General features: G+C 32.1%; 1 protein-coding gene across 1 annotated transcript; it reads right to left on the bottom strand.

Moving 5' to 3' along the window:
- Positions 1 to 2,883: 2,883 nt before the first annotated feature.
- Positions 2,884 to 9,158, bottom strand: LOC113852390 (protein STRUBBELIG-RECEPTOR FAMILY 3-like). The gene is made up of 14 exons (XM_027482612.1): positions 9,059 to 9,158; positions 8,593 to 8,722; positions 8,329 to 8,397; positions 7,941 to 8,006; positions 7,744 to 7,815; positions 7,395 to 7,466; positions 7,240 to 7,305; positions 7,072 to 7,137; positions 5,982 to 6,726; positions 4,880 to 5,151; positions 4,488 to 4,626; positions 3,752 to 3,888; positions 3,465 to 3,621; positions 2,884 to 2,996 (listed from the first exon to the last, which is right to left on the bottom strand). The coding sequence occupies exons 1-14, from the start codon at positions 9,156 to 9,158 to the stop codon at positions 2,934 to 2,936; spliced, it is 2,154 nt and encodes a 717-aa protein (XP_027338413.1). The 3' UTR covers positions 2,884 to 2,933.
- Between the last annotated feature and the right edge of the window lie 5,122 nt (positions 9,159 to 14,280).

Below are 14,280 nucleotides of genomic sequence, written 5' to 3' on the forward strand. Positions count from 1 at the left end.
TATTAACTTATTTTTTTGAACTTTTTTTAACATTTTCCTAAAAAAACATTTGATACTTGGATAAACTCACAATACATAATTTTCAAAAACCAAGTTCAAATTGTTGGGGTCAACTACTGTTGTCCAATTGTAGCAGCTCCCCACCCCACCCTATGGCGTGTGTCAAGAAAATAAAGTAAAAGACTGTCTATGTATGATGCCATCAACTGACAGTTCATAGACTTCGGTCAGATCCTCCTCTCAATAATGGATAGTGTATCCGCCATTGGCACCAATGTTGGTCCTCAAATGCTCATAATTAAGATAACATTAATAGATTTTTCTATACCCTACTCTTAAAAATAGTAATATGCAATCAAAAGCATCTTCACAATAATGCGTGTATTTAGATAGATATTACAATTTTGATTTGAGGTAATATTTGAATTTGTAGAAATCATTTTAGTTAAAAGTGAATTTCTAACATAATTAGTTAGATGTGAAATTACCAAAATATCAATTAAGTACAATATTAAAGCAATATAGTATAAAATCTCAGAAGTAATTTTGTTAATACATATAATCAAGTTTTTCCCATTAAAATCATGATGTTGGAAACAAAGTCAAGTCTCTACAAAATTGTTAAAAATAGTGTTCACAGTCTATTCACATTCATTAGACCTGATCCATCTTGCTTAAATGAATTTCCAAAAACTAACTTGTGTCTTGTTCATTATTGGTATCACTACTTTTTGAACCTGCCGAAAATATTACTTGAAGTTTTAGAGTTAATTATAAAAAGAAGCACCACCCAAAGACAATAAAAGGGTACCACATGACTAATAACTTATGAGATGGTGGGGTTGAATTGGTGATGTGTTTTTCATGTGCAAAACCAAAAAGAATGTTTTGGCAAATACCACATTCACTGAAACATGAATGTCCCTGCATCATGAGAGTCATAGCTGTAACCTATTATATATGTATATGTAAAGAAAAAGGAAATCATTGACTAAGCACTGGCATGGCAATCCAATGTCTGCTGCAATACATGAAAACATTGCTTAGCCACTCCTTTTTCCCCCCATCCAGGCAATGTGGCTTTCATTTTCCCCTGGGCTTTTTGTTTTACAAATTTTAATTTCCTTAAGCTTATAATTCTTATACATCTTATCAAATGTTTTAAAATTGAGAAAAATTAAGCTTAAAAATGTGGTAAAAAACTATATAATTTTGAGTAGACTTTTGGTTTTAAAAATTTATTGATCTCAACATGATTCAATTTATGTTAAATACTTATAAATTTAAATTTATTTTAATATTACTAGTTATAATTTATGCATATCATCAATTGACAAAAAATTAGTTCAATTTAACGTGGGTTCTTGTCTCAGTGTATGCTTTTAAAAGACTATTTTGAACTTGTTTCATGATTCTTGTCATGTGCACCCCGTCAACCCCGCTGTATTAATAAATGAAATGAAATAAAAATCCAAAATTTGAAACCTATTTTCTATTTTGAACATTTGTATTATTTTGTTTTCTTAGAATCCAATCCCAAAAATAAAAATCGAAGGAAGATTTCGTAAAATATGACCCACTTATTATGAGACACAGATTCTTGTAAGTTGAAAATCGGACAGGCAGAACGAATTTCATTTTTTTATTTTTATTTTTTACTTATTCTTGATGTTTTAAATTAGTGAAATTTAATAACATAAGTATTTGACTGACAGTTGGGAGAAACTTGTCGGCCACACGTGGCACCGTCACGGCAAGACAACGTTTGTCGTTTGATTGCTTTTTTAACATTTGTTTGTCGTCGTTTTCGATGTCATCAACTTTCACCTCCACTGTACTCGGCTTTTACTTTACTTTTTCTCTTTTAAACAAGAGCACAAAACGACAAGGAAAATAATGCATCGAGGGGGTTAGAATGTGACACCGACACTGTTTACGACATGACCATCACCATGTGCGCCTGTAGAACACTGATAGATACGTCAAACCAAGGCTCTCACCCTAGGCAAGGTTTTGCACATATTTTTGGCCCATTGGGCTACAGAAGTAGGCTCATTAATGGGGCATGAGCTAGAGTCCAGCATTCAATTTTTGCATTAGTACGGGCCTGGTTATTGATTATTACAGAAATAATAATCAGTGTTTTTTATACTTATTAGAATTGCAAAAACAAAAAACGAGTTTGAGAGAACTGGTTTATTATTTGAATATTAAAATTTTAAAATGTTTGTAATTTTCTATATATTTTTTTACTACAAGTTCAGTCTTTTAGTTTCTAATAAGCAATTATAATTATTATCATTATCTGAAGTACATTTTGTATTTTAGATAAACTAAATTGCTATTTATTATATGCATCTTGTTAATGACATTTACTTAACAATCTGCTACGTATCTAAGTAGAATTTTAAGCCTGTTTATTTTACACAATAAGTTGTTTTTTTAAAATTAAAATGCACTTAAAAGGTATAATAATTAGTTAAGTTAATAAAAAAACATTTAAGTGGGTTTCCAGTGTTACTTAATAAACAAGTAAAAGATCAATAAAAGCTCGGCAGTACATGAGCAAGAGTACTTTTAAAACAATATTTTACAAAAAGTTATCAAAAAAGGGTGTGAAAAGAAAATAAAAAGTTGAAAAAAGTAACCCCCAACGAATGCCGACAAGGATGGATGACATTCTCGAGAATCAAAGTAATAACATATTATCACTAATAAATTTTAAAAAATGAGAAACCGAACAATGAAATATGAACTATGGCACAACATTCCTGCTGATTCATAATTACATGAGTAAGAAGATTCTTCATATAAATAAGGAAATAATCTTTGGCTCAGAAAATTTCATAAAGAAAAAATTAATAAGGAGCCAAAGATACTTTGGCTCCATTTCCTGGTTGAGTTCATCTTCTCACAGATAGTTACATGTCCTTTTACATCATTCGCATGAGATCTTGAACAATTTCAGACATTGCTGGCCGGAATTCGGGTTCACGCTGGAAGAAAAATAATAAAAAAGAAAATAAACTATAGGCAACAAGGTGTTATCATGTATACAGCTTAAATAAAAATGTTATATAGTAAGTAACCTTATAATCCTTATTTTTCTTTATATTTTTTATGGGAGTGTTTGAAAAAGGGAAAAAAATGCACATGGTAACATCAATGACATTGTCTACTATATTTGCCAAGAAGTTACTTATTATGGATTGGCAGCAATGGCTATGTTTTGCAGTCACGGCAATATTCCTTAAAATGTACTGGCAACAATTCACGTCATACTTGCACATTTCCAATTATACTATCTAGCGACAAAGCAATGCATGTCTTGAAGTTATGATCATTAAAGAGTACGTTTGTGCAATGCAACCATAACTTGTAGGAAATTGTAAGTATCTATTATTTAATTACTTTATTGTTTGTTTTTAGGTAACTCATAACTGTGTTGATGCAATTTAGATTACCTGTACACAAGAAGAAACAATATCAGCAAAACGTGACAATGACTTCATAGGATAGGCTCCATTTAAGCAGGGGTCAACCATTTTTGACAATGCATCAATGTCATGTAGTTGAGGAACTGCCCATCTGACCAAAATTTGCTCTCCGCGTGGCCGTGACCTGAAACATGCAGCCTTGCCTTAGCCAAATCCAATATTTAAAACATGGATTCTATTAAGCTGGTATCATTGCTGGAAAAGATAACAAACACAAGTATCTAAGATTCTAAATTAATACTGGAATTGCTCACTTGTCAAAGGATTTTCGTCCAGTGAGGAGTTCTAGCATTACGACACCAAAACTGAAGACATCGCTTTGCTGCGTATAACTTCCAGACTCAAATTCTGGAGCACTGTAACCATAAGCTGTAAGGAGGCGTCCTGATAACTGAGATTAGATGCACCAATGTTAGTCAGAAATGTAACAAAAATAGAAATGCTACACTTAATTCTTAGGTCTAACGGTTCTTTTCACCAATGTTGTACAAGATGTTAACGCAAAATATGGAGTACAATTTTTAGAAATTCTGAATATTGGGAGAAACGGAATCTAATTAAGTTATATAACCTTCAGATAGTTTACAGAACCAGACCAATCACCCATTTGAGTTCTTGGCATTAGCTAGGAACTTTTATAATCAAAATTGCAAAGAAGCCATCATGGTTGTGCTGCATAGTGCAGTAACCTGTAACTTCTTTGATACTAAATGAAATTCCATACCTTATCTTTATTGGTTCTGAAGAGTAAAAAACTAACTTCCTGGTCTAACAAAAAAATAAAAATGAAAATCTGATCATATTGCACTCACTACTTACATATGAATATAATGTTTTCTAGGCCATTTATTACATAACGTTCAGTAGCACTACAAAAATGTCCAAAACATAGTTAAGAAGTCTAAACGCACCAGATGTTTTCTTATAATAAACCCAAACTAAGTATCAACTGAAAATTTATAGCTGAAGAAATTAAAACTCGAGAGGTACCTGACCGGTAGAGCCAGAAGATAGTAAAGGCCCTAATCCACAATCAGAAATGCACACTTCCAAATTGTCATTCAGAAGAACATTTGCAGACCTAAAATTCCGGTGTACAATTGGTGGCTGAAAGTCCTCATGCATATATCTTATCCATGAAAAGAAAAGGTATGAGTGAAGGTTGTGAAGAAAACAATCCATAACTTAGCCTATAGCTGATAGTCTAGAACATAATTGTTTATACTGACAGAGACTCAATTTTGTGGCACATGCTAGGATAATAGTGACTGATACACGAAAGCTATGTTCCCAACCACCAAAAGTAATTACATACTGACCAAGATTTAGTTTATCTAGCTAGACAAAATGGAATTGGATTTTGAGTTGGTCACTAGACTCACTCTAAAGCTCTTGCAGCTCCAAGTGCCACTTGAACGCGTGCATTCCATGGAAGTTTGATACAGTGATCATAATCTGCATGCAGTGCATCATGTAGGGTCCCATTACTGCAATACTCATATACAAGTAGTCGTTGGCTATACTCAGCACAGTAGCCCACAAGCCTTGCAATATTTGTGTGCTGAATTTTCGAGATGCTGGACACCAACTGAAGAAATTGTTCATGATTCTGCCCCATGGAAGCAGTAGCATCCAGTTTCCTGACTGCCAATAGCTACAAGGAACATTCAAAAGATATAAGCATGCAATCCACCGGTTAACTGAAGTAAAATCAGGAACATTAGATAATAACAGGTCATCTCAAGCAAGAAAAACAAAAAGGTTATGCAGAGAGCTTCAAAAATCACAAAGCAATATATTTTAATAATGTATGAATCAACGCAAAGTCTATGGTGCATCTGCCCGGGTTGGGAACATCAATGCAACACTCAATATTAATTGTTGGATTAGAACTAAAATGGATAGCCAGGAATGCATAACTGCGTGTTGTAGTGATTGACTGACTAGTAAGTGTTGATTCTTCCTTTGAAGTATTAAGCTCTTCTATTTTCTGGTTTATTAAAATTTCCCATTTAGCCAATATAAAAACTTGTTTTAAGAGATATTAATGATCAAATCAGCGTACATGAATTGCATTTCTGCTGACGAAGGTGGCTGGACCACAATGGCTTTGAGGACCAAACCACCTAATCAGAACTTGTGCTTAGATAGGTTGGAAGAGTAGTTTTGGAGAGCATTGGTTGGTTCCACATAGAAACAGAATAAAATTGGTCTTGGAAATTATTCAATATCAGAGACACAAAAAAAACTGACACAGAGAAAAAAATCCCAGGAAAGACAAAAGGGCAAGGCGTAAGTAATCCCATAGCTAGAAGAACAAGATTATATACAAACAACAAGCACATTGATAAGGAGCGGTATAATCACATTGCAGACGCAATGAATACAAAAGAAAGTCAAAACACCATCAGATAAGCTGATATATTATTAAACTACAAGAATCCTTTATGTATAAATAAAAACATACAAGGTGGAAAAATTTACCTTTCCATCAGGGAGCTCAGCTCGATAAACAGGCCCGAGTGTGCCTTCCCCAATACAGTTTTCTTGGGAAAAGCTATTCGTATATTGCTGAAGGGATGCAATAGTATACACTTTGATGGAATTTGTCATATCTTGTCTTTCAGTTACTTTGATAGTTATAGCTGGATTAACGATGACCTTTTCACCAGGAATGGTTGGGAGAGAGTGTTGTGGTGGTGGCTGCAGGGATGGAAGTTTGGAACCCCCTCCAGTGTTAATTGATTCACGACCATCGTTGTATTCTGAAGTTGTTGCAGATACTGCTTTCATGTGTATGTCTTGTGCATCCTGAACTTTAGGAATCAAATTTGTTTTTCTATTTGGTACTTCATATTTACCTTTCTCCCCTTGATTAGTTGCTTCATAAACAGAGTCACTGCATGTAGGTTTATTCAGAGGCCCCGCAAACACACCCGCAGCAAGTTTCTTAGTATTTCTCTTCTTCGGCCTTCGCTTAAAGCACCACAACATTAACAGACAAAGCCCCAATGCAATAAATATTAGAAAACCTGCACCAGCAATCAAAATGACCCTCTTAGCTATAAAAGACTTCCTAGTGCTTGCAGGCATTGGCGCTGTCAGGGCAAAAGGACCATTTGCCACTTTCCAAGGTGATTCTTTGGGGGGTGGAGGCATAGCTACAGGTGCAGGGGCAGCAGCAGGAGGTGAAGGAATAATAGTAGTATTAAATGGATTCCCATCTTTTCTGCACAGGACATGCTACTATGTTAACTAGAATAAAAGATCTGGAAATAAGGTAACAAATTGATTTATTCTATAATCATATGCAAAGCAACTATACCAAGAAAAATATGCTTAACACATCCACAATATAAGAATCCTAGTGCAACATTTCAAAATTTATCATTATTACTCCTATTTTAATAAAATGCAGCAGCAAATTTTTCCATGACTTCTGCTGGAAGATCAAAAATATCACACTTGAACCAAGGTTTTGACTTTTGAAAAACACGGAATTTGGATAAATAAGACTACAAAACAATAAGACTACAAAACAGAAAAAAAAATTGAAATTTAAACCATGGCTCACCTGAAATTAGGGATAGTCAATAATTTTGGAGGAATTGGCCCAGAGAATAAATTGTTCTCTATATTCCTACATAATAATAAAATCAAAAGTTTAAGTAAAAAGAAACTACTTCTATACATTTATTTGCAGGATATACATGAAAAAGCATTTGGGTAGTAAGAATTGTACAGGTCTTGAAGAGGCAGGTCCTGCAAAACATAAAGGGTCCCAGAAAGTTGATTGTCTTGCAAGTGTCTGCAAATGAATGAATAAATAAATAATAAATACACCCCGTTGAAGAAACAGGAAAATAGGATCCAATCATAGCAAGAAACTTTACTCACAATGTGGTAAGAGATGATAAACTCCCAGTTGAAGAAGGCAGCTGACCACTCAAGTTGTTATTTGACAAGTCCCTGAAACATAGCACAAGATCTCTGTTATTGTATGGAAATGGAATCAAGATTCAAGAGAATCAAGACATAGAAATGCTGATATGATTTAACACCATTTTCTTACATACTAATCAGACCAGTAAGCTAATGAAATACATCTAGGATTTAACCATTGAATAGGTTATTTGTTAATGATCTTCACAGGCGGCAATTTCTCTTTCAAAATGGAGAAACATATGATGGAAAATAATAACAAGTCAATATGGTATCAAGAGTTGCAGATATCTTATGAACTCACAAGTTTGATAATTGAGTTAGTAAGGACAAGGCATCTGGTATGCTTCCAGTTAATTTGTTTCCTGAGAGAGACCTAAATTAAATATTAAAAAGAAACAAAAAATGGTTAATTATACTTGTATATATGGATTTGTCCACAGACAATTTCCTAAATACAACTACAAAAACATGAATTTAGAGATGATAATGGTAACATACAAGCTCCTCAGAGTAGGGGGCAAAGTAAATGGAATGGACCCTTCAATGTGGTTGTTGCTAAGATCACTGTGCAATGGTGAAACAAAAGCTTCATGAGGCTTCTAGTACAAATACAAATAATTACACAGTTATTGGCCAAAAGCTAAACTTTTCCAATCAAACTAAACAAAACTGACCCCTCTTATCACCAGTGTCCTAGCAAATAGGTGCCTAGTATACATATTCTCAGTATTTCAGTGGTAACTAAGGAAGCAAATGCAATAAAGGTGGTTAACCCAATTTTAAATCACAGTGGACCTATATACAGCTAAATTTAGTGATTCTGAAAGACAAGAAATGCTTGCATTTGTAATCAACATGTACCATAATCCTGAATAATAACACTTACATTTCTATAATGGATGGGAAATTCAAATTGCTGCCCAGCTGCCCACTCAAATTCATGCCTCCAAGTCGTCTGTCAAATATAAACTCCACTGAGCCTTATCCCAGGTGTAAACACATTAAGCTCTATCAATCAAACAACTTAGGCAACACTAAATATATAACAACACTATCCTTTGAAAATTGAAACCAAATATGTAGAATATGAATTGAAAACTAAAACACAATTGTAACAAACAATAATATAAGACAGGGAGGATGGATATACATGGCAGTTATGTTGGAGAAGACACAAGCCACACCTTGCCACAGTTCCAAACATGGATCTCCACCCACGGCTTTCCACCCTTGAAGAGGTGGTGAGCCCAGAGAAACATATAGACTATTGATTGCTGCAACTGTGATCATAACACATCACAAAACAGAATAGTTTACATAACTTGTTTACTTGCAAACAAAACATGCAAGATACTTAACAAGGTGAATTAACCATCAACTTTTGAAAGAAGACAAGCATGGCTAAACATAGAATGCATTCTGTAATTCACTTTGTCGATGTAAAAATCCAAATATTATATAATAATTTAAAAAAAAAAAAAACATCTTTTTTGCTTTTTATTTTGTTTGCTTTCTCACACCTTGCCTAAGAAGGAAACGGAGCATGATATTTATAAAAATGGAAAATGGAAAAAAAAAAAAAAAAGTAGGAAATGAAAAGCGTCAAATGGAAATACCATCAACCATGTCGGTATCTCCAACACAGAAAGTCCCCGTGAGAATCACGAAGGAGGTGACAAAGATTCGCACATGCAACTCCAAATTCGCACTACCCATTTACTCAAAGGGGTCAGTTTCCAACACTGAAGCAAGTGTAGCTCAAAAGTTGAAAACTGAAGAGTGAAAGTCACAGTACAGAACGAGACAAAGATAGAAACTTTCAGTTCACAAGAATCCGAGGTAGTAGTTCTGAGAAAGGAAACAAACCCTCTGCAAACCAAAGGAAAATGAGAATGGCTACCAAAAAAGGCTTTGATATGACTATAGTAAAGAAAGAAAATGGGAGAGAAGTTGAAAAGCCCTAAGGATTGTTGTTCTAGAAAAGCACATTTGTATTAGTACTGTGTGTAGAGATAAATATATATACAGAGTACAAACAGAAGCACAAACACAAGCATTGGATTGTGTCTTTCTTCTGAAAAGCAGAGACAAACAGGGCGTTTTTTGAGCCATAATTCAAAAATATAATATTTGTTTAAATGGAATAGTGTATTAAGGGGTCCACCAGCACCCACGTAGGAAGAGAGACAGAAGATGAAAACGAAAGATGATGAATTGATGATGATGATGTATTTCTGCTTCAGCTGCACACTCAGCCCCTGCTTTACACCCTCAACGGGTCTCTCCTAATGCAACATATTATTATATTATAATGATAAAAATTAAGTGTTTTTTTTTATAAGTACTTTTAGGACTGTATATTAATTAAAATTTAATTTTTATAATTTAATAAAATATTTGTGTTTAATACTATTACAAATTATAATAATAAAATTTTAATTTTAATTAATAAATAATATTAATAACACAAATAATTATACATAAATTTTATCTTATATTTTTTTGTGTCATTTAATTCTCCTGCGTTATTTTTTTAGTATAATTTTTTGAAGCATAATGTAATTCTAACGGAGCGCTATTTTTTTTTTTCGTTATAAAAAGAAATAAAAGACAAACATTAGATACATAAAAACTCTAAACTATCAGCTACAATCACAAGTTGCAGTAGTTAAAAAACTCATATTTGAATAACATTTTGTCGAGCTGATAGAATTGTAAGGCGTAATCAAGTGATTAATACAAAATCTATATAATTTGAATCTCACTGATACATTGTACCTGTGAATTTATAGCTATGATTTTGTACAAGTAGGGATTATTTTCATATTGTAACGGTGAGATAATGCTTTGTGAAAGGAAAGAGTAACATACTAATCCCTTGATTTTATTTTATTATTACATTTTTTTAATCATCTACAATATGTACATAATACACTAAAATGCTGAGAACCCTTCAACCATCGTTTAATTGGAAGATACATTCCTGTGGATTAAAACGTATCAACTCAAATTATTGAATTATAGACATTGATTTCTTTGCAAGGGTTAATCTACATCTCTTTTTAAAATTCAAACAATAGAGTGGTTTTCAATCGTAAGAGTTTCTTACGATTGACATATAACCGGAAGATATTCCATGCATGTTAGCCTATTTCATTTATGGTAATATGTGAAACTATTATCTTGTAATTTTATAATTAGGAAGTGTATTCGTAGCCTTAAAGTGCCCTCATAGGAGCACTATAGGGCACCATTTGTTTTCTCATTGCTTAGAGAAAGGGTTTCATAGCTGTGACATGTGACACGGAATAAGCAACTTTAGTAAGAATTAGGCAATAATTTAGATGGTTGGTGCATGGCTGATTAGCCAAACGAAGATGAAAACAATTTCTCCAATATTTGATAATGTATATGGCGGGTCCATTGTCTTAAGTGGTGCAAAGTACAATTCAAATTTGCTTGAAGATCACATTTCGAACTTGGAGCTACCAGTTATATACTTATATTTATGTAGTCTATCAATGCCGTAAACGAAACCATGTAGTTAACTATGGGAAGCGCCAGAGAGTTCTGATTCTTAACTGCTTGATTTTGAGTTTTCAACAAACGTTTATAACTTTTACTTGGATCAAATGAGAGGATCCTCTTAATCTTGATTCCTTGAGATGCTATAATTAGCTGCACTCTCTTCTAATATAATGAATTGCTTTTGGGTCTCCACGAACCATAAATTATTGATCATCCACTCAGATTCCATCAATTTCATTGTGTTTTTAGGACATTTAAGTTTTTTTTTTCTTTTTTATTTATATTTCTTCTCCTGTGAACTTGGTGAAGTGAACACTAGTGCTGGCCATTTTTTTGTTCAAAAATAGGAGATGTGACACAAGTTTGTATGGACAGCCAAATTTCTCGTGGTTATATTCAACGGAATATTTTTTTTTTCAAATTTGCATTAAGTGTATATGATAGTTGTTTAAGGTACGTGCTTATCAGCAGTTATGATCACTCAGCATTTGTGTTTCTTTCTTGAATTTTTTTCTCCAAAAAAAATAAAAGCCTAAATAATTAAGTCCGGAGGTTCTAAATTACATCCGGATTCCTATAGAAACATATGTTTGGTCGATGTTGCTTAATCAAGACTTATTAAAGTCGTGAATAATATCTTTATATTTATAGATATATGTGTGTTATTTTTTGTAATTGTCATCAATTTAAATTTTTATTATACTATTTGTTTGTTGATAATCATACAAAGATTCAGATTTCTTTCTGTTGTGGTGGAAAATATACATTCAGTTTTATTTTCTTAAATGAAAATAGATTCGCTTAAACGATAAAATAACAAAAAAAAAATTTACACAAAATTTACTTAAGCAAATTTTACTTTTTTTTTTCAATCTTCTTCTCTCATTCTCTTCAATACTTAATATTTTCTTCTCAACATCAGTATTCAACTTTTTTTCTCCTCTCGTACACAATTCTTTTCTTCTCTCCACCCTATACCCAAATCATCTCTCCATCTTCTCACCTTCACCTCACTCCACCCTCATACCTACCTTTTCTTCTCTTTTTTCATACACAACTACTACACTTTTCTTTCTTTTTACCATTACTTTTATAACGCTTACTCTTCCCATCCTTATCTCATCTCTAGTCCCCTCTTCCCCCACACTTAATCTCTATCTTCTCAAGTGCATAAAATTTGCTTAAGTTAACAAAATTCATCTACAAAATTAGCTTAAATTCATTTAAGTTAATTTTGCAGTAATTTTTTTTTATTTTTTTTATTTTTACTTAAGCTAGTGTTCACTTATTGGATGCTCAGTTCCCACGTAACAGGAGAGAATTTGGATCCATCACACAATGGTAGCGCATCTTTTGATAAAATATCTATTTTAGAGTTTTTTACTCTAACATGTTTTACTTTGAAATAATGCAAATCTTTAATTAGGATGTGTTTTTTATTTTCTCAACTTACTCCTTTCAACTAAGCATCTCTTCATGTTAATATAACAATATTGAATAAAATTTCTTTTATAAGTTAAAATTTTAGAAAAGTTAAAGAAAGCATTAAAAAATAAATTAATTTTAATTTATGAGAAAAATTTAATTTATTTTACTACTTAATTTTTTTACTCTTATAAATACTTGTTGAAAAGTTTGGATGAGCTTGTGAATAAGTTAAAATAATACAAAAAATAAATAAGATCATGTTTATGTGAGTTTATAGATAAGTCATTGTAAGAAAAGAAAAATAATATAAAAATAAATAAAAAATTTATAAATTAAAATTAACTTGTATTTCTCTGTTTTTTAGAAGTTACTGTAATTTAACTTCTTTAAAACTTGAAGAAATAATTTATTTTTAATTTATAGAAAAATATTTATTTATTTTTTATATTACTTTTTTTCTTTACGATGACTTATTTATAAATTTACCTAAACATGATCTAAAAATTCTCTTTATCAGTTAAAATAACTTATTTGTTTAAATTTTAAAAAATTTTAAAAATTAATCTAAAAAAATAAAAATATTAATTAATTTCAATTTATAAGGAAACTTTAACTCATTTTACTACTTAATTTTTTAATTTTTATTTGGGTCTATCTCCTTTACGAGCGTTTTCTATTTCTTAATCATGACTAACATCAACCTCACTTATCTATTGAACCATTAATCATGACTATCATGATTTTCTTTAGTTTTCTATTTCATGAATTTTTCTTCAGATAAAAAAAATAAGACTTCTCTGGTAAAATTCAATGTCGAAATTTGGATCTGGGAAGGTCTAAGGTCCAGTGGATGGTGGACCAAAGGTTGGGGCAACTTGTTATGGATCAAGGGTCGTTTTGATTGGATCTGTTTTGTCGTCTTAAATATCACCCAACCCGATCGAGAAGCCCAGTGGTTTTTCAGTTATTTTTCTATTTGTCTGAAATTTTATTGAGTAAATAGTTTAATGTAGTTCCCAAAAAGTATATAACATTGATCATATTAGCGTCTAATCATAAAATGATTCTTAATGTCCCTAAATATGCACTTCGTTGAATTGCATACTCAATAATTTGATTTATTGAATGCATACTCAGGGACAACATTTATAGTTTCATTCATTCATAAACTAATATCTCCCAGGTTGTACTTTTTAACGACCAATCACTCTAATTTTATTCCTCTCTTGATAGTTACACTTTAGTGTATGCACTCAATTTTCATTAGCTCCAAAAATCCTGTATCTATTTTTAGGGGGGAAAGTTTACTGCTAGATCAGCCCGAAGCTTTTAACAAACGTCTAATTTCATCTTAATTTTGGATTGCTGTAGAGAAATTTTGGATTTTTAATAGTACTTCGATTAAATTAGTGCACCTTGCAACCAATTTTGAATTAAAATGTCGCTTTCACCGTTGTCTGAATCTCATAATCGCGTAAAATGGTTGCTTTTGCCAAATTGAGTTAAGAATTGTCTTTGGAATTTATCAAGCTTATGGCTTGTGTTCAATAAAAATATGAAATCAAACTTCTTCTCAAGTCTTCAAGACTTACTCTTTCGTCCTTTTCTTCCCCATCAATGAACAAGTGGAGAAAATTGATCTTAAAATGAAATATCTACACTCTACAACCTGCTTCCTGAAATTTCTGGTTCAACCACTGCTACTGATAGCAACATTCTAACATTCACAACATGATGATTGCTTTTTTATACAATATGTAGATTTCTATATTTTAAGAGAATGAGAGGGGGTGAAGGGGTTTATCCTTGTTCAGACTTCAACTGGATTATAACCATAAAATGTTTTAAATGAATTATGAATCCTTACATTTGTGTTTATAAC

This window comes from Abrus precatorius, unplaced genomic scaffold (assembly GCF_003935025.1).
Source record: "Abrus precatorius isolate BTA unplaced genomic scaffold, Abrus_2018 Scaffold10, whole genome shotgun sequence".
Classification (NCBI taxonomy): domain Eukaryota; kingdom Viridiplantae; phylum Streptophyta; class Magnoliopsida; order Fabales; family Fabaceae; genus Abrus; species Abrus precatorius.